Genomic DNA, 20,016 nt, shown 5'->3' with positions numbered 1-20,016 from the left:
GCCAGAAATGGATTTGGACAGGCGGACGCCTGCCCTCGCCTTATTGTAGATACGCCTCTGATTGGGGCTAAATCTCCGTGGCTCAAATGGCGAAATAAATAATAGGCCTTGATATGAAAAAAAAATGTTTTGGGGAATTGTCTTTGTGACATTGATTCAGGGAGATTTCAGCAACTAATGTTGAATAAAATTGATATTTGAAATCATACCTCAATGTTTTTACCTCTTCTCTCTCTGTGTGTGTGTGTGTGTGTGTGTGTGTGTGTGTGTGTGTGTGTGTGTGTGTGTGTGTGTGTGTGTGTGTGTGTGTGTGTGTGTGTGTGTGTGTGTGTGTGTGTGTGTGTGTGTGTGTGTGTGTGTGTGTGTGTGTGTGTGTGTGTGTGTGCAGCAAATGGATGATGCCGTGTACACATTTGAGCAGATCCTGCACCAGAGTTTGGAAGCCCAGGGGACAGAGGGGCTGTGTAAGGTCATCCAGCGCTGCCAGGATCGCGTCATCAAGGTTTGATTGAAATATGTATTAACACATTGAGAGCCCACGCAAAACTGCCCAAAAATCACTTTCACCTAGAAAATCCATTCACATTTTTGAGTGGTGTAAACCACTCCTACAACTGGCTTTTGTGTGCAGAAAAAATTAGCATGGTTGCTATGTTCAAAATAATTTCTGACGTAATTAAATCACACCCGGGTGAACTGGATGACCGTAGCAACCATGCTCATTTTTTCTGCACAAAAAAAGCCAGTTGTGAAATCACATCCGGGTGTGATTTCATTACGTCAGATCAGAGCTGATCAGGCTATATAATACCTTACACCACTCAGTTCACACGGGTGTGATTTTTTATAATTCAGCTGACTGTGGAGACACATGCTGGAACTTTTTACTTTGAAATGTTTTATAGTTTCTGAGTTATTTAATTTAAACGCCAAATGCATTCTCAATGGTGAAAACACAAACTTTGGCACCACGTATTAAAAAAAATAAAAATCATTGTTTTGATTTTTTTGATTTTTTTTTAATGAAAAAATAATAAAAATAAAAAATAAATAAAAATAAATAAATATATATTTTTTTTCAAAGACGTCCACAGACGTCTTGGGCTATGCCCGTGCGGTAATACCCAAGACGTCCACAGACGTCTTGGGCACAAAATGTATTAACAGTTTGCAGAATTACAGTACATTTCAAGCACAAACTCAATACAAAGACTGTTAACTGTGAGTGGACGACCCAATTAAGCATTACACTTGTTTACAAGAGGGGTCCACCTTGTTCAATTCATCAAAACATTTAGAGACGTACAAATATACACTTCTATATAGCCAAAGAACAGAACAGGAATTCATCATAAAGGAGGTAAAAAAGGCAAAAGAAACATATACAGTGAGGGGAAAAAAGGGGTGGGTGGTGGGGGGGGGGATTCAGATTTTACGGGGGCATATATAAGGTATATAAATATAACGCAACAGACGGAGGACAGGCATGCAGCAGAGGGCTGCTCCTCCGGCCTCCCCCAATCGCAGTTATAAACTGACACGTTCATAGTTAGTTAGGGCAAGTGGTTCCCAAACTTTTTTGAGTGGTGTAAACCACTCCTACAACTGGCTTTGTTAGTCTGTCTGTCTGTCTGTGCTCGAAAAATGAGCACGGTTGCTATGGTCACCCAGTTCACACGGGTGTGATTTCATTACGTCAGACATTACGTCAGACCACAGCTGATCAGTCTATATAAGACCTTACACCACTCAGTTCACACGGGTGTGATTTTTTTTTACCTAGCAGTTTTCAACAACCAAATGGCCAAGTGCAACGACCCATCCCTCCGGTTTATGGGATCTAAGTAAGAGGTTAACGCGTCCCTCCAGGTTATGGGAACAATGCCCAACAGCACTTTTAATCACAGCTCTTTGCCAGCTGTGTCTACTCGTGCTTGGCATCTTCACCGATGCCATGGCCTCAGTATATTCACTGGGTATCTCAGGCGTGTTCTTGGCCCCCACTGTCCAGCTCTGGCTCCTCTCGAGGGTCTACCGCCGTCAGTGTATTAAAAACACTAATCTAATCAAATCAAATCAACCTTGTATTTATAGAGCACATTTACAAAGACCAGCGGTCAACCAAAGTGATTTAAAAGAAAGCAAGCATACAGAGCACAAGAAAAACAACAAGCGTAATATAAAACGACATCACAGAAAGTGTATAATGATGTAACAATGCCCTCAACAACAAAAAAACGCAGTAGAGAGTTAATTGTCTCCACCAGGCCGAAGGCATGGGGAGAGAGTATGTTTTGCACTCCGTCCGTGTGTCCGTGTGTGTGTGTGTGTGTGTCCGTCCGTCCTTCCGTCCGTCTGTTACCAGCTAATCTCCGTCACCGTTAACCCGGTCGATGCCAAACTTTGCACACACACTCCCTGGATGCCAACGATGAACCTCTGCCCCACATTTTCCAGAACGGCCTGTTATAGCGCCACCATGAGGCAGCTTTTCACATTTTTTACCTAGAACTGCACCGATCTGCGTGAAACGTTGCATGCACACTCCCTAGAGGCCAAGGACAAACCGTTGACCTGCATTTTCCGCATCTGCCTTTTATAGCGCCATCAGGAGGCATTTTTGATATTACTCCTCCAGATTCTGTCCAAAAATCTCACAAATCGTTACACACTATCTCTATGGTCATGTGCTCAAGTCGGATCTGTCCGATATTTCAGATTCCATCCTAATTGGCTATAATTCACAGTTTGCAAGATTGCCCCGTTTTGAACAAAAGCCTCAAATCATGAACGCAGCATGCAATTTACGTGAAATCTTTCACACATTTTCTTACTAGGCTGAGGAATATATCCCACCCTTTTCACATTGGCCTGTTATAGCGCCACCAACAGGTTTTTGGAACAAAATGCCTCAAAAACATGTTTAAATTAATCCTAAACATTTTGCCAAACATCTCACACAGTCCTATCCTCCTGGTGGAGACCTGTGCCCAGAAGGGCACTTTTTCGCACTTTTTCTAGTTCAAACTGTTATGAATCGGGTCGCAAAACCTTTTCGTGCCAGCGACCGTCCGTACATACGTGGCAAAGGTTGACGGCTCAGGAATGCCTGGAGACAATGTCATTGAGTTTGGCAAAAGCATCACCTTTCAACCTCAATCTTCATTTAATTGGTTGTCACTAATGTTCATGATAGAATAGCAAAAAGACAAATCCACCTGGTCTGTGTCTCATGATAGGAGGGCTGTTCAGAAACCCGTCCACCAGTGACATCATCGATGGGGAATCCAAGCTAATACAGTTGGGTGCCACCGATATTGTCCCTTATCATTTGACCCATTTAGGCCTGACCTCAAAATTTTAAAAAATCCTTCTAAATCCTCCAGTTTTCTGAAATAAATATTTTCACGATTTTTCAAAAATAGCAGACCTACAAGCTCGTAGCGCGCCACTTGGTGGCGCGCTATGAGCTTGTAGATCTGCTATTTTTCAATAGCTAAATTATAACATAATGTTTAAAACACCAAAAGGGGTTCCCACCCAAAATGGGTTAACTGTCCTTTTGTGCAGATCACGCAAACCTCAGCAAAAAGAAAAAGGACAATATCGATGGCCTCCAACTGTAATAGAAACTGCAGGCTTTCTAGTCATGAAAAGTTGCAATTCTATAACGGAAGCCATCGTTCTTGCAATAATACAAATCTAAATATATATATATGTTTTTTTTAAATCTTGTTTAAAAAAATCTGCCTAACGATGATGTCACTGGTGGACGGGTTTCAGAACTGCCCACAGCCCTCCTATGAGAGACAGACCGTTGTGCTTTTTGTATCATGAACATTAGTGAGAACCAATTATGTGAAGATGGGTTGAAAAGAGGTGAAGTGGTAGTAGGGAAATGGAGCACAGCCGTGGTCATCATATGGGCATATACCTAACAATCTATGCCAAAACAATGGGAACATTTTTGTGTATTTTGATATCGCAAGTCCATAAAAATCCAATTTGAGTTACTTCCTTTGAACGAAAACGAAAGCTGCGTGATGACGTGTCGAGGCCTGCACGAATACAAAATTAATCTCGATTTCATTCACCTGGTTTATTCCCATCGCTGCACGTCCTCCAAACACAGCTGCTTCCGATTACAGAACTACTCCGTTTTTAATCTCATTCCAGATGACATCCAGACAGTGCATTACTCATTTTAAACTTAATCAGCACGCTGAGATATGTATTCTGAAAATATTCTAGGTTAGAAATGAGCCACGAGCTTTGCTGCCCGTCTATCTAGTGACATGTGAACAAACAAACTCAACGCACGTGTCGCGCACACGCATGTAGCGGAGCTACGTCCCATACCCTGAGGGGATGCAACGTTCTGTTTGGTTAAAAAACACTTTCCGTTTTTAACCGTTTCCGTCCGTAGGACGTGTCCACACGTCCTAGGGATCCCAATCGACGCGTACAAAGGACGTGTGTAGACGTCCTAGCGCAACCTCAATGATACCGGGCGAGAGAAGAATAGAGAGTATGCGCATGCTTAAAGTGAATGGCACATCGAGTGGCAAATCGAGTGGCAAAGCAACAGGCAAAGTGAGTTTAACATTGTTTAATGTTGTTTAATGCAATCAGATAAGACTTTTCTGTGTGGATGTCTGGGCTGTCAAGGCCAGAAAGTAGTTTTTTGCCACTCAGTAGGCGTTCCTGCATAACTTCCTGGTTTGATGATGATGTCACACGCATACCCTCTATATTCTGATTTTTTTTCCTTTTTCAGTTCGCCTCTCGGCTACCGTATGCTACACTCTGGGCTCATGTTAGCTTACCGTTGATTTAGCTGTTAGCGCGGCAGAAAGAATGCCTCGTCTCTCCTAATCCAGGGCGCTCTCCGTGGTTTTGATCTGACGGATATACTAGCATTTAATTTACAATTTACAATTTAGGCATTTAGCAGACGCTCTTAATCCAGAGCGACTTACAATAAGCAAGAACAAAAGCATGGGAATACATCACATATGTAAAAAGCATTTATCGCGAAACATGCGTAAGCTAAGAACGTGACTAGAACATATCTATATAATGACACTATACATATAAACTATAACTAGAACATATCTATATAATGACACTATACATATAAACTACACATATATGCTATACTATGCTGTACATATATACTATGAAGTGCTATGACTACTATACACTATATACTATGAAGTGCTATGACTACATACAATGCACTTATTGTGCTGTCTACATGACATGCTATAAGTCTGTTTCAAATGCTATATAAGTCTAAGAAGTGCTGTCTAAGGGGGGTAGGGTAAGTGCTATGGGCCATGATGGAGTCTGAAAAGGTGGGTTTTCAGACTACGGCGGAAGATCGGAATTTCTGCTCCTCATCCGTCTCTCCCTCAAAATATGAACGCTTTTTGGATCATATATCGTATAAATTAAAACGATAGCAATGTAAGCTAGCAATGTAAAGCAAACTTTTTTTCAGGATTGTTTCCGGGTCGTGGGTTTCACTTTCAGAGTAAAAGCGGCCATGTCTTTCCGGCACCCCAGAGCTCCTATTTTGAAGGAATCCCGGCACGGATTGTGTTAAGAGTGAAACTTCAAAATAAAATGCTCCAAATAGTCATTGCACAGGGTCTTTAAGATGAACTGATTTAGAGTGTGGTGGTCAACGGTCATGGTCACTGTGACCTAACAAAAACAAACACAAAACATGCTCATGAAATGTCTTTCTACATACAGTCTTCACAACTATGAGTCTGGACAAACATGTCAACTGTAACTGGCAGGCGGAGGCATACAGCTGCAATGTAATATTTCTATATTATTATTCCTGTACTCTTTTCTGTTTTCTGTTTGAAAGATATATCCACGTACAAACAATACAGTTGTCTTAGCACAGCCAAATAACTCAAATATATTTCCTTCTTATTGATTTAGGTATAGGTCAGTTCCCTTTCCAGAGTCACGTTCCCATTATTTGATATGATATTGTTTTTTTGTCCTTTTTTTCTTTTTAGAAATTTGACTATGACAGCAGTACGGTGAGGAAGCGTTTCTTCAGAGAGGCTCTCCTTCAGATCTTCATCCCTTACATGCTGAAACAGTTGACCCCATCCTGTGCTTCTGTAAGTACCATGCAACGCGCACACACACAGCAAAAGGTTTTGCTGTGCGGAATGAAATGTCTTAGTTCATGGTTCTCAGTCGATGTCATTATCCGATCTTTAGTTTAGACCAGGGGTTTTAAACATTATGTTATAATTTAGCTATTGAAAAATAGCAGATCTACAAGCTCATAGCGCGCCACCGAGTGGCGCGCTACGAGCTTGTAGGTCTGCTATTTTTGAAAAATCGTGAAAATATTTATTTCAGAAAATTGGAGGATTTAGAAGATTTTTTTTTAATTTCGAGGTCAGGCCTAAATGGGTTAAGAATCAACCTAAGGAGTGGACCACTGTTGTGTTGCATTGGGGGGGAAGCTTGAATAATGATTAAGTGGCTTAATTTAATTTGTCAATTTGGGGGTGAATTAAATCAAGCCCTTAACAGTCATTCATTATTTAACCGAGATATGCTAGTGGTCCAGAACTTAAAAAAAAGAAAAAAGATTGAGAAGCACTGTTCTATTCCTTTCCCATGGTTGCCCTTATTCCGTTCTCTTAACCCTTCATATTTGAACTCATGTTAAAGGGGAATTTCTCCCTAAACCTTTTTTTACAAAAGTAAGTTGATAATTATGTATATTGACAAAACAAAAATATTAAAAAAAAAAAAAGATATAGGGGAGCTGGGGCTGCAGCTGGAGATGAAGCTGGGGCTGGGGGGGGGTCTAACGCTAAAACTCCTATTCAATCGCGCAGTTGTTTTTTGTTCACATCTGTTCTAGATGATGTGACAGCAACACTCCATGCATTGTTGACACTGCACTCTTCCTGGTCTACGTGAGCTGATGTTAGACCCCCCCAACAGCAGCCCCAGCTCCAGCCCCAGCCCCCCTATATCTTTATTTTTCTGGTCAATATACATAATTATCAACTTACTTTTGTAAAAAAAGGTTTAGGGAGAAATTCCCCTTTAACTGATTCATTGCAACGCATGTATGAGCGAGCAGACACGCATGCGATTGATTATATGGGCACATTTCCTAATAATGGTGACTCAACCAACCTAGCAAACCGGTACACTTTCCCATGACATTCTAACTCCCTTTTTCTGTGGAAGTTCTTGACGTCCGACTTCCCAGTGAAGTGCCTTACAGAGTCGAACGTAATCGACGCAAGAAGCACTACTGACAACATCGACACGTCGTCATACGTCACCAGGTCATTTAGTGCAGGGGTTCTCAACTTGGGGGTCCCCAAATTATTATTATTATTTTTATTTATTTTTTGCAACCGGATGGCAGAAAAAAATGGAAATTTAGAGTTTACACATAGTGCATGCATAAACTTTCGGGGGGGCATGGTTTCCAAATGGAGAGGGAGCGGGGGGGCATGGTTTCCAAATCCCAAATAATTTAGCTATTGAAAAATAGCAGATCTACAAGCTCATAGTAAAAAATACTGGAAAATCAGAAAACTGGAGGTCAGGCCTAAATGGGTTAAATATCCTACTGTTCTCCTTTTGTAACGCCCATATTGTCTCTTACCACAGGAGCTTCCACGCTTCCAGGAGCTCATCTTTGAGGACTTCTCCCGCTTCATCCTGGTGGAGAACATCTTTGAGGAGGTGGTGCTCCATTCAGTCATGAAGGACATCAGCCTGGGTGAGTTATTTCTTTCTCCATACAACAGTTGGTTCCCAAACGTTTTCCCTGTCAAGGACCCCCGAAATCAACATGTATTAGGCCACCACGGACCCCGCTTTTGAAAACATATGCCAGATAAAGGAGGATTTTTACGGCTCTAGCAGTGATTCCGAAACATATTAATTTCAAGGACCCCCCCAGTTTCACACGCATTATGCTACGGACCCCCGATTTAATGGCATTTCTATCTGGTACCCCAATTTATATTGTAAAACCACTGTTAATTTATCTCTAAGAGTGTACAAATGGAACCATTTGTACACTCACAGTTACAGTTACAGACCCATAAGGGTCTCAGGTTCAGGCTTTTTTTTGCCTGTTTGGTACTGGCCTACTTGGAACGATGCAAGTTGGAAATGCATGCTGCCTCACCCGGTTATTATGTCTGTGTCCCTTTTATGCCCATATATGGAGTTCTTTATGTTATGAGTTCCAAATGTGGAGTCTATGCAGATGTCAGAACAACATTGTGATGTCAGAACAGGCCAGTTCCACGGCGCCCTGTCCAGAGCCTCTAGAGCAGTGGTTCCCAAACTGTCAAGGACCCCCAAATTGACACTCATTAGCCCGCAGACCCCCATTTGAAAAGATATGCCAGGGACCCCTATAAGAGAAGATTTTTACGGCTCTAGGCGTGTGTGTGTGTGTGTGTGTGTGTGTGTGTGTGTGTGTGTGTGTGTGTGTGTGTGTGTGTGTGTGTGTGTGTGTGTGTGTGTGTGTGTGTGTGTGTGTGTGTGTGTGTGTGTGTGTGTGTGTGTGTGTGTGTGTGTGTGTGTGTGTGTGTGTGTGTGTGTGTGTGGCTGGCGGGTGGTGTCACAGACAGTTCTGTAGTAATCGCTCACTGCATTCGCAATCACTGCGTTCGCAATAATCATGGAGTAAATGGCAGCTGCTCATTAAATCGCTATGTTTTAGTTGACCAAAATGTGTCTGTCACTCTCTCTTTCTCCAGCCGTGAAGGAGGCCGCAGTCCAGAGGAAACACAACCTGTACAGAGACAGCATTGTCCTCAACAACAGTGACCCCAACTTGCACCTCCTTGGGGAGAAACCCTCCGTTGACTGGACTGGGGAGTATGGGGCCAAGGAGGAGGAGGAGGAGGAGGAGGTTGAGGGAGCCGGGCAGGAGGACAACGCAAATGAGGAGGGAGCCGAGGCCAAGAGGAGGACAAGGATGAAGCAGGTGGTGTCGATGATCCAGGTGGAAGGGTCACCTGTCCTCCTCAACACGTCATGCTTGGAAGTGCCTGGGGTGGAAGGCATTCCTGAGGAGGAGGCAGACGAGGACACGTGTAGCAAGTCTACCGCTGACAGCCGAGAGGCCAAGCCCCTAGGCGGCCAGAATGGAATTGCCCAAAGTCCCAAAGCAAGCCCGGAGCAACCCACTGCTCTGACAAATGGTCCCGGTCCCGAGGAAGGTGATGCCAGTCCAGAGATTGCAATTGAAGAACACTCGTCATTGGCCACTGAGAGCTTCCCACGGGACCCAGAGAGTCCCACAGCAGTCCAGAGTGCCATACAAGGAATAGACAATGCCGTGCAGGGTGAGGAGGACAGCCAGCCAGCAATGGCAGCGGAAGGGGCGGCAAAGGAACAAATCTCAACCCCGAGCAACGAAGCGGCGGCGACGTCCGAGGTTGCCCCGAATACTGAAGTAGCAGCAACTTCAGAGGTAACCTTAAACAAAGAAGTAGCAGCAACTGCAGATGTATCCCCGAGCAAGGAAGTAGCAGCGACTTCAGACGTATCCTCAAACGACAAAGTAGCAGCAACTTCAGAGGTAGCTCCGGCCAGCGAGGAAGCAGCAACCGCAGATGTGTCCCCGAGCAACGAAGTACCGGCAACGACTTCAGAGGTAGCCCCGGACTGCGAAGCAGCGGCAACCTCAGACGTGTCCTCGAACGACGAAGTACCGGCAACGTCTTCAGAGGTAGCCCCGGCCAGTGAGGAGGAAGCGGCGACTTCAGAGGTAGCCTCTCCGCTGCCTTCTTCCGCAAAGCAACTTGAGTCAACCTCCTCCATAACGGCCACTGCTACAGACACGGAACAGGCCCCTGCGTCGCCACTGGAGGAGAGTGCTCCTGAAGCTGCTCCAGCAGAGGTGGCGGCGGCGGCGGCGGCTACCACCGCAGACTTGCCACCACCACCGCACGATGACAGCGGCTTCCAGTCACCCACCAGCGAGGAGGAGGGGGATGTCGTCCCACCACCACCCCCCAGCACAGAGGCTCCACACCCAGAGGAGGGGGACGTCGTCCCACCACCACCCCCCAGCACAGAGGCTCCACACCCAGAGGAGGGGGACGTCGTCCCACCACCACCCCCCAGCACAGAGGCTCCACACCCAGAGGAGGGGGATGTCGTCCGACCACCACCCCCCAGCACAGAGGCTCCACACGCAGAGGAGGGGGACGTCGTCCCACCACCACCCCCCAGCACAGAGGCTCCACACCCAGAGGAGGGGGGTGTCGTTCCACCACCACCCCCCAGCACAGAGGCTCCACACGCAGAGGAGGGGGATGTCGTCCCACCACCACCCCCCAGCACAGAGGCTCCACACGCAGAGGAGGGGCAGCCTGAGGAGGGAACAACAACAACAACAACAACGACAACGACGGTTGCCAAGGCAGCATCAGAAGCGGCAGCGAAGCCCAGTGACTCGGAGACAGGAGAAGAAGAAGACTTGAGCAAGGCAGCGATGGCAAAATGAGAACTGAGCCGTTCTTTTTTGTGATCTGAACTGTGCCCATACAGAGGAAGACTTGTCGTGTTCATTTCGTTCATTTCCAGTTACAGACCAGTTCCTATTACATCTACGTCACTCGTTATCGTACTCCACACCAGGTTTTTTGGGGATGACAGTTATTCTGCACATTTTTTTTCATCAAATTTCTGCCAAAGTCTATCACCCCATATTTACACTGAGCGGGCTCAGAATGATGCTTTTTGAACTTATGTTTTAGTTTTCTACAGTTACATTTTGACCGACCTGGCAACATCTGCATCCTATCCTAGTATGTAACCATTCGCTTGGTAGTCTAATAGACGAGCTTGCACAGGCATCCCACGCTTGCTTTTCCATTTCCTCAGTGAGAAATGTAGACATAAAAGACCTGGGGACCTTACTCCCTAAATCCCTAAACATATTTGCCATTTAAAACCCTTTAAAAATAGTTCAATTAGACGATCTACATCGACACGTTGTGAGCATGTAGATCGGCTATTTGAACTAATTTTAAAAGGGTTTTCAAAATGGTCAAAAATGGCAAATAGGTTTAGGATAAGGGGTAAGGGGTGGCACAAGTCAAAATCTAGCCCCTGGTGTCCTTATGGTATAGTGTGCATACATGGTGTATGTTAATGCCCCAGAAAAGGCTACATAGCCTACTGAATAATCTGGATGGGATGTGTCATGACTAACTGAATTACCGTGAGAATGTGTTTAATTGAATGTCGTGACCTCAATAAAGTGCTATTTATAGAAATCTCAAGTACAAAAGTGGAACAGGTCTTCAAGTTGGAAATGTTTCTTTTTTTTCCCCCGCATTGTTTTGTATTTCAGATTGAATTGACCATCTGTCAAATACTGTATGTCGATGCAAAGAAACCTTATGTCTCAGTATATTTGACAATTTCTTGTATACTTTCGGGATATCACTATTTTCCATTATTTTATCCCGTAACAAAGAAAGCATATGTATATTGTGTATAAATGCTATTATGGGGCCTCTGGACTTATGGTCGCTTTCACTATCAGTCATTTTTACATTCTCTTTTTTTTATATAGTTTATTAGTTTCCTCAGTGTCTGTTGGTTTCCCCTCGTGTTTTTATTTATTGTTTTTCACGCTCTGAAATGTGTCCCTGTCTCCCTATCCCCTTCTGTGTGTACTTTTAAATTTATTTTACTCTTGTCGGATACAAATGACTGTTATTGATGATAAATCATTATTGATTAAATATAAAAGTAGGCTATGACATTTCTTATGGTTTTACTTGAACTTTTTCACTGTGTGTGTGTGTGTGTGTGTGTGTGTGTGTGTGTGTGTGTGTGTGTGTGTGTGTGTGTGTGTGTGTGTGTGTGTGTGTGTGTGTGTGTGTGTGTGTGTGTGTGTGTGTGTGTGTGTGTGTGTGTGTGTGTGTGTGTGTGTGTGTGTGTGTGTGTGTGTGTGTGTGTGTGTGTCCAGGTGTTCTCCAGTCAAATGAGTAGTTCAATTCAACTATAATTAGATTCATGACTATGAATGTAGAATTTAGACAATTTCATTTACACCTAAATGGATCAAGAAAATCTATTACAATTCTAATTGTAATAGAGGGGGGGGGGGGGGCTGTGGTGGTGGGGTACCGAGGGGGCCTTGTGGCGGTGGGGGCCCTGTGGTGGTGGGGCCCCGGAGGGGCAGTGGGGTCCCGGGTGGCCCTGTGGCGGTGGGGGCCCCATTAAACTCGAACATTAAACTCTGTTCATTGTTAATGGCGTTTTTAATGTTTGTCTAAGGAAAACTTAAACCTGTATATAGGAGGGGCTACTAGCACCCCAGTGGAGGAGGCAAGAAGCCCAAATAACAAAGGCCTCATTGATGCTGCTGTATTGACGTTGGTACCATCAGGAGAGCTGATGGTACAGGCAACGCGAAGATCAAAATAACAATTCTTCTACATTCTCAATTGTTCTTATAAATTAAGTAATGCAGATGTTTATAAACAATATTTTAACTCTTGACAGTGTACAAATGATGTATTGATCCATTTGGTTTCATTTAGAGTACACTCATGAGTTAAAGGACAACTTTAGTTTTTTTGAACCAAGGTTCATGTTTTAGGTTATTATTAGATAAAGTAAAAGATTTAATTTGCTGCTTTCTTTCGTTTTAGGGATTTTAGCAGTTTTTGACAGGGGGGCGGGGACATTCGAGCATGGGGCTAAATATGTCTTTTTACACAATTTGATGGTGGTTTATTTTTTTATGGTTTACTATAGTCCTAATAAACGCCAGGAAATCACATCTGGCCACAGAAGATCACATGATCTACTGAATGTGAAGGTAGCCTACTGGGGGAAGGCTTATACTGTGTGTATAGGCTCAATATGTCAGTTTGGCACATTCAATAGATCCTGTGATCTTTTGTGGCCAGATGTAATTTATTGGAGTCTAGTAGGACTATAGTAAATAATAATTAAAAAAAATCGCCATAAAATGTTGTAAAAAAATACATATTTAGCCCCATGCTCGAATGCCCCCGCCCCCCTGTCAAAAACTGCTAAAATCCCTAAAACAAAAGAAAGCAACAAATTAAAGAAAATTAACACTCGCCTTTTAGTTTCTCTAATAACAACCCCGGCTAAAACATGAACCTTGGTTGAAAAAAACTAAAGTTGTCCTTTAAAGATCTATAAGGGTCCATTTGGTTAGCAACTCTCCATCATTTAGCTGGGGACTACCTGGAACCCCCTCAAGGACCACTGCTGGTCCCCGGACCACTGGTTGAGAAGCACTGGGGGTGATTAAATCCAGAGAGTTACGACAACTCCGTTCACTTCATGGGGCCAGTCCAATGGCGGCTCTCCTACATAGACTTCTATTGAAAATGGGGACAACAAATAATATTTGTTAGTGGGACAAGTCCTGGACCCCGGAAGTAGGCAGAAATGCATTGGACCCGGGCAACAGCCCAGCTTTAATGATCTTAAATCCCTTTATTTTAGATTGTTTTGTAGTCATCGTACAACATAAACATTACAGAGCCTTTAGCTGTCACTGTAGGCCTACAGTACAGGCATGTTGGCACACATGCCTGAAATTGCTCTTATTTTGCGCCCGCCCTCGTTGAAAACAAGGTATTTCAAACTCCAGAATTTGAGTTAATTCTGCCCCCTCAATATCCTAGAACTCTTTAGATGGCTCTGAATAAATCAGCGTGATGACGACGCAGCTCAGCACGCACGCACGCACGCACACACACACATAGATATATATATCTATGCGCACACACACAGCAGTGAAGCAGCTTCATTCAAGCAACCTTCATTCAGTTCACTTCACCCCACCACCTCAAAGCCACATGGTGGCACATCATCCTGCACCAAATACAGAGGAGCTGCTGCAAGCAACAATGGCTGTCCGTTATGTTTACACCCACTGACCGTGTCATCACCACCACCAGTGCGTTTCGGAGTAGAGAGCTCGACTCGACACCACCGCATTTGTGGGTTTTTTCGGAGCCTTCATTCCCCCCTGACTGACTGACTGCACAAGGAGATAGATAAGATAGACAGGGGAATGGTCATCCGCGACCCCCCTACAGCTGCTTCTTCTTCTCCTCCTCCTCCGTCTCTCCATCTGTCGTAGTAGGAGCGCTTGCCTTCGCAAGTTCGCTATCCCGACTCGATCGGCGGCTCGCGCAGCATGCTGTCCTCCCCGGGAAGAGGCGTCGGGAAGCGGCCGCGGACCGCGCTGCTCACCGCCGGTGGCCTGCAGGTTGCGGTCCTGGCGAGCCTCGTCGTGGCGAGCACCTGCTTGACAGGTAAAGTAAGGACAACAACAATGAAGGGACACTTTATGTTTCTGATTTGTGCTGCCTGTGGTTGTTGTTGTTGTTGTTATTGTTGATAATGAGGGCGAAAATGTGCTGTTTAGTTTTAGTTTATTTCATTCTGACACATGCACGCTGATGAAATCATTCAATTTCCTTCTACACGCGTTTTAATACACATGCAAAAAATAATGAACTAGCTAAAATACTGTACTTGTAAAGTTACTTGGCATTTTCTGTATTTGATTTTGAAATGTAAGCTATAGTCTTCTTATCTACTGTTTTAAGCTTAGCTTATCCAATGCACCTGCCTCCCTGGATGAGTGACAGGATGGCTTTAGGCGTCACTGTGAACTTGAAGCCCCCTCCTCCCAGTTGTTGTCAAGAAAGATAATCTTTGCACCAACGTTAACTTTACAAATACAATTGATCAAACATGCATTTTGTTTTCACTGATGAGTTGGGCTTAAAGGGCTTTAGTCTCCCACCAATATTAATACCACACACACAAGCTACAATTAAACTTCTTATAAGTACTGACTATACACATTATAATAACTGCACGGACTCCACTTAATGGTGTCACTGTTCATATTCGTGCCACTGTTGTGTTGTCAGTAGGTGACACATTTATTTGCCAGCGTGGCTGTGATGGTGTTGGTGTGGCATGATCTAACTGATATGATAAGTTGTGACGTATATCGGTGGTTGTCAACCTGTGGTCTCGGGAAACCACCACTGGTCCTTGAGGGGTGTTACTTCTTGGTGGTCCCCAGCTAAATGACGGTGTTGTTGGGTGAAATCACACGTGCCTAAAGGATGGAGAGTTGGTAACCAGAGGGGATCTTTTTTTTTAAATTAAAAAAATGTCTTCTAAATCCTGACAGTTTTCTGGAAAAAAAACATGTTTCTATGTCAGTCGTTCTCAAACATATTCATGTCAAGGACCCCAAATATATATGACATTGGCTGCCGACCCCCATCTGAAAATATGTTGTTCCAGGGACCCTCCCAGTAGCAAAGATTTGAGTTAAAAACTCGCTCTGAAAAAAAATAAAATTCAATGATTTCAGGCACATTTTCACGATTTTTCAAAAATAGCAGACCTACAAGTTAGTGCCGCGCTATGAGCTTGTAGATCTGCTATTTTTCAACAGCTAAAGCATAACATAATGCTTAAAACACCAAAAGGGGTTCCCGCCCAAAATGGGTTAAACTAAAGCTTGAGAGCGTAAAATGAAAAACAATAAAATAATCTTACGCTCTCAAGAATTACTTTAATGTTAAACATCTGCATTACTTAGTTAATTTACAACAAGTCTACACAATTAGAGAATGTAGAAGAATTGTTATTTTGATCAACCGTTTGCCTGTTCTCTCTCGTAATGGTACCAGCATCAATGCAGAATGGAATTGTGGACAAAATCTTAACCAACGGTAACAAAACATTCTTTCGTTTTTTGGGGGTTTGGGGGCTCAAATAATGCAGAATAAATAATAATGGACCTTGATATCAAAAGGGTTGAAAACCACTGACGTACATGGCACTCAATCAAGCCTTGTCTGGACAACGGTGGTCACACCATAGCAAGCAGTGACGTAGACTCCGTGGGGGCGGCGGGGCTCGAGCCCCCATGAGGAATTAGACCTGAATAGTATATTCGCCTAGTCGGTTCGTCCCGTTTGTACCGCGCCAGGTCGTGCCGCGCCCGTTCGCGCCGCGCCCGTTCGCGCAATTCTCGTCTTTGCATTGACTTTGTATGTAATCGCGCCACTCTATAACCGTCCAAGTCTGGCACCTCTTGTCCTCACTGTCCGGGGCGGGGGGTGGTGGGGGGTGGGCCACGTTGCCTGTCCCCTTGTACACATGCAGATCAGGCATTCAAATGCTAATCTTGTTTTCACCTGAAAAGGAGTAGCCTACCAGATGACTCAGTGCAACCATGGCATTTAAACATGCTCTTCTGTTTATAATCTAAACACTGTGTGACACGTTTAAAAAGTGTTACAAATAAGTGTTTAGAACCTTCAACCTTGGACACTATAGGGCTGCGAGGACAAGACAAACAAGTGGACAACATAATATGCTGCAGGAAATGGATTGGACGGTAAAACACTTAAGGTGGATGTGTCTAGTAACGAGTGGGATAATCCTATCAGTTTGTCGCTTTATTATCAACGCAGGGGTATGGAGTGGAAACTGGTTACCATCAGCAACACGTACATGCATAACATACATAAATAGGCACATTCCCTCTCTGTCAGGTCCGAAGAGGCCGCTATCTGTCGCTGTCCAATAGCGCGCCGTTACTTACACGTCACACAAAGCTATTCTGGGTAGAAGACGAACTGCAATAACAATTCCCTTTCAGAGGGCAGCATCGAGAAGACAATTAAAACTGTATGGAGAAAGCTCACTGGTTGCAATTAAGTACAAATTATGAAACCTCTCCACCAGTGAATTCAAAGCACAGGGTGTGCCTTCGTGTCATTACACTGTGGTGTAAACCTCTGAACGATAGGGGTGTGGGCGAAATATAATATCACAATATATTTTCAAGCAGCATCCATGATACATGATATTATCACGATATTCTTTCATGTGGTGTTTTTAGGGCGTTGGTTCAAGTTACTTAACACTAGTACAACCTCCTACAAGGTATTACAGAAAACTAAAAGAAAAAGGACTGACGGAACATTTAGATCAAAATACTTTTTGCATTTTGGCTGACGAAACGTCGTTGTGGAAAAAGTATACATGAAGGTATCGAACGAACTGCGAATCATGGAATGCGTTGTGTGTGTGTGTGTGTGTGTGTGTGTGTGTGTGTGTGTGTGTGTGTGTGTGTGTGTGTGTGTGTGTGTGTGTGTGTGTGTGTGTGTGTGTGTGTGTGTGTGTGTGTGTGTGTGTGTGTGTGTGTGTGTGTGTGTGTGTGTGTGTGTGTGTGTGTGTGTGTGTGTGTGTGTGTGTGTGCGATTTCTCTGAAAAGGCATATCGTGGAGACATTGTATCATGATATGATAATTTATCACAATATCGCCCACCCCTACTCTGAACGAGTGAAATTACAGTACATACACTCAATTAACTCACTGTATGGGCCAACGTGAAACACAAATCTGCTCGCTGTCCTACAGTATTCCTCCCATAATCTCAAATATCACCAGGCTATTATATAGTTTTCATTACATGTTCCCATTTCCCGTCCATGTCGGTCTCATCTCCAGACTCTGTTCTGTATATAGACCTATAGAGCGTTTACGCCGCGGACAAAGCCAACTCGAGTCGTGACAACTCATGACAACACAAACAATATTTTGGACCAAACAAATAATTAGAAAGAAGAAAAAAACGGCAGGTTACAACACTTTTTTTGTTGTTTTTCTTCTTTGTAATTATTTGTTTGATCCAAAATATTGTTTGTGTTGTCATGAGTTGTCACGACTCGAGTTGGCTTTGTCCGCGGCGTAACCGTCTTTAAATAAATACTTTAAGAAATGTCTATGAGAATAATGCATTGGGTTTCATTTCCTGGTCCAGGGTAGGAGGCGGGACTGCGACGCTCTATAAAGCAGCATTGTGTTTGTTGTTTGACTGGTGTGCATCTCCATGATCTCCACGCCTCATCATGTCTTTGTTTTAGCATCTCTGTTGCCCTTCTCTGCTGTCATTCAGAAACATTAATTAGACTACATCTCTTCTATCAAAGAAGATAAAGAGTGCGTGCGTGCGTGCGTGCGTGCCGTGCGCTTGTTATGAAACGCGTGAGGCCAGTGGCAGCAGCATAGTGAGATAGTGCCCATGTTAACCCATTTTGGGGCGGGAACCCCTTTTGGTGTTTTAAGCGTGATTACGTTAATATACTTTAGCTATTGAAAAATAGCAGATCTACAAGCTCATAGCGCGCCACCGAGTGGCGCGCTACGAGCTTGTAGGTCTGCTATTTTTGAAAAATCGTGAAAATATTTATTTCAGAAAACTGGAGGATTTAGATTAGAAGATTTTTTTTTTTGATTTTTTGTTTAGTGGGAACATTTCAGCAATCGGAGCCACATGACATGTGACCCGAGTCTGACTGTGAAGGCATATTCATGCTCCAGTTGTAGGTGATAAGGTGACCAGTGACCACCACAACGGTGGTTTTAGCAAAAACGGAGAGATGTGTTCTGGTGAGTGGTATAGGGCATTCACTTCTAGTCATTTTTACTAGTTGACTAGTTGCCTAGTTTACTAGTCGACTAGTTGTTTAACTACCTATTATGTAAAAAATAAATTTAAAAAATAAACTTTTTGGTGACCAACTTTTTTTTTTTTAAATAAATATTTGTACATTGAAAAACTGTGTACATGGTGACTATAACTATAATCTACCTGATCTTGAGGCCTACAAAATCGGGGAAAAAAGAAATAAAATAAAAAATTAACTTTTTCTTTCTTTTTTTTTTCTTATCAACTAGTCAACTAGTACCAACAAGGTCGACTAGTGGATTTACTAGTCGACTAGTAAACTAGTCGACTAGTTGCTTAATGCCCTACTGCGGTATGCCGCTTATCATCGCACTGCGGCGTGACGTCATGTTGTAGTTTTCGGCGGTCACCTTTTATCAAATAAAACTGGATTATGAATAGGCCGGTGTGTCTTGAAACGGCATGTACTGTTACTGTATGGGTAGGGTACTTGAGTCGCCCCAAAATTGGAGAAAAAAAAGACAAAAGTGGAATGAAATGTTTATATTACTACAGGTAGTTAAATGGTAAATGGTGCATTTATATAGCGCCTTTATCCAAGGCGCTTTACATAGATTGTGCATTACATTCACCCATTCACACACACACATTCATACACCGATTGCATCGGAAGCCATGGAAGGTACCAACCAGCACATCGGGAGCAATTTGGGGTTCAGTGTCTTGCCCAAGGACACTTCGACATGTAGACAGGAGGAGCCGGGATTCGAACCGCCGACCCATGGATCATTGGACGACCTGCTCTACCTCTTGAGCCACAGCCGCCCTCCATTCCTCCATTGCTTGTTCTTCTGAACAAGCAATTGGTTGAAATAGGCTATCCAGCCGTGCTGAAATGAGCACGACGGCACACCTAGCTGTCTATGGAAGATTTGAGAACGGATTCATCACATTAGAAATATCATCACCCCCCTTCCCCCTCTTTCCTTTTATTTACTTTATTATTTTTATTCTATTTTATTTTATTTCATGTCTGTTGAATTACTCGATCAAGATGTTGTCTTTCATATTTACATTTCTTCATTATTATTGTTGTTAGTATTATTTATGATTATTATTTTTCAAATGTGTTACTTTCTATGTTGCTGCTGTCTCCTTGGGGAGACAATTTTGTATTGAAGAACTGAATGATGATATATGATGCATATGTATAAAATGTATTGTCTACCCCGGCAATGACAATAAAAAACAATAAGTTGAAAAAAAAAGAAATATCATCAGTTGTGCCGCTTAGTGATTAGACAGAGTTTTGTCAGAGCGGCAGCATTTATATTGGCTTAGGAATGGAACATAAAGGGCAGGTATTACCCTCCTGTATTTTAACATCAGTTATTATGGTGGTACTTGGAGAGCCAAACGTTTTCTGAGGTGGTACTTCAGTATAAAAAGGTATGGGAACCAATGGGG

General features: G+C 43.4%; 2 protein-coding genes across 2 annotated transcripts in view; both read left to right on the top strand.

The window, feature by feature from the left end:
* niban2b (niban apoptosis regulator 2b) overlaps positions 1 to 11,788 on the top strand; it is an 83,959-nt gene extending 72,171 nt beyond the window's left edge. Inside the window, exons 11-14 of the mRNA XM_079517364.1 lie at positions 389 to 502; positions 6,039 to 6,146; positions 7,675 to 7,786; positions 8,781 to 11,788. Of these exons, the coding sequence (XP_079373490.1) occupies positions 389 to 502; positions 6,039 to 6,146; positions 7,675 to 7,786; positions 8,781 to 10,537 (2,091 nt within the window). The 3' untranslated portion in view covers positions 10,538 to 11,788. The remainder of the gene's footprint in view (positions 1 to 388; positions 503 to 6,038; positions 6,147 to 7,674; positions 7,787 to 8,780) is intronic.
* A 2,044-nt stretch (positions 11,789 to 13,832) lies between these two features.
* Positions 13,833 to 20,016, top strand: part of npdc1b (neural proliferation, differentiation and control, 1b) — a 62,009-nt gene continuing 55,825 nt past the window's right edge. Inside the window, exon 1 of the mRNA XM_079517393.1 lies at positions 13,833 to 14,351. Within this exon, the coding sequence (XP_079373519.1) occupies positions 14,234 to 14,351 (118 nt within the window). The 5' untranslated portion in view covers positions 13,833 to 14,233. The remainder of the gene's footprint in view (positions 14,352 to 20,016) is intronic.

The sequence above is a fragment of the Electrona antarctica genome, assembly GCF_951216825.1.
Source record: "Electrona antarctica genome assembly, chromosome: 12".
Lineage (NCBI taxonomy): Eukaryota > Metazoa > Chordata > Actinopteri > Myctophiformes > Myctophidae > Electrona > Electrona antarctica.
Note: the sequence above shows the minus strand (reverse complement) of the source record. Positions and strands in the feature narration are given on the sequence as shown.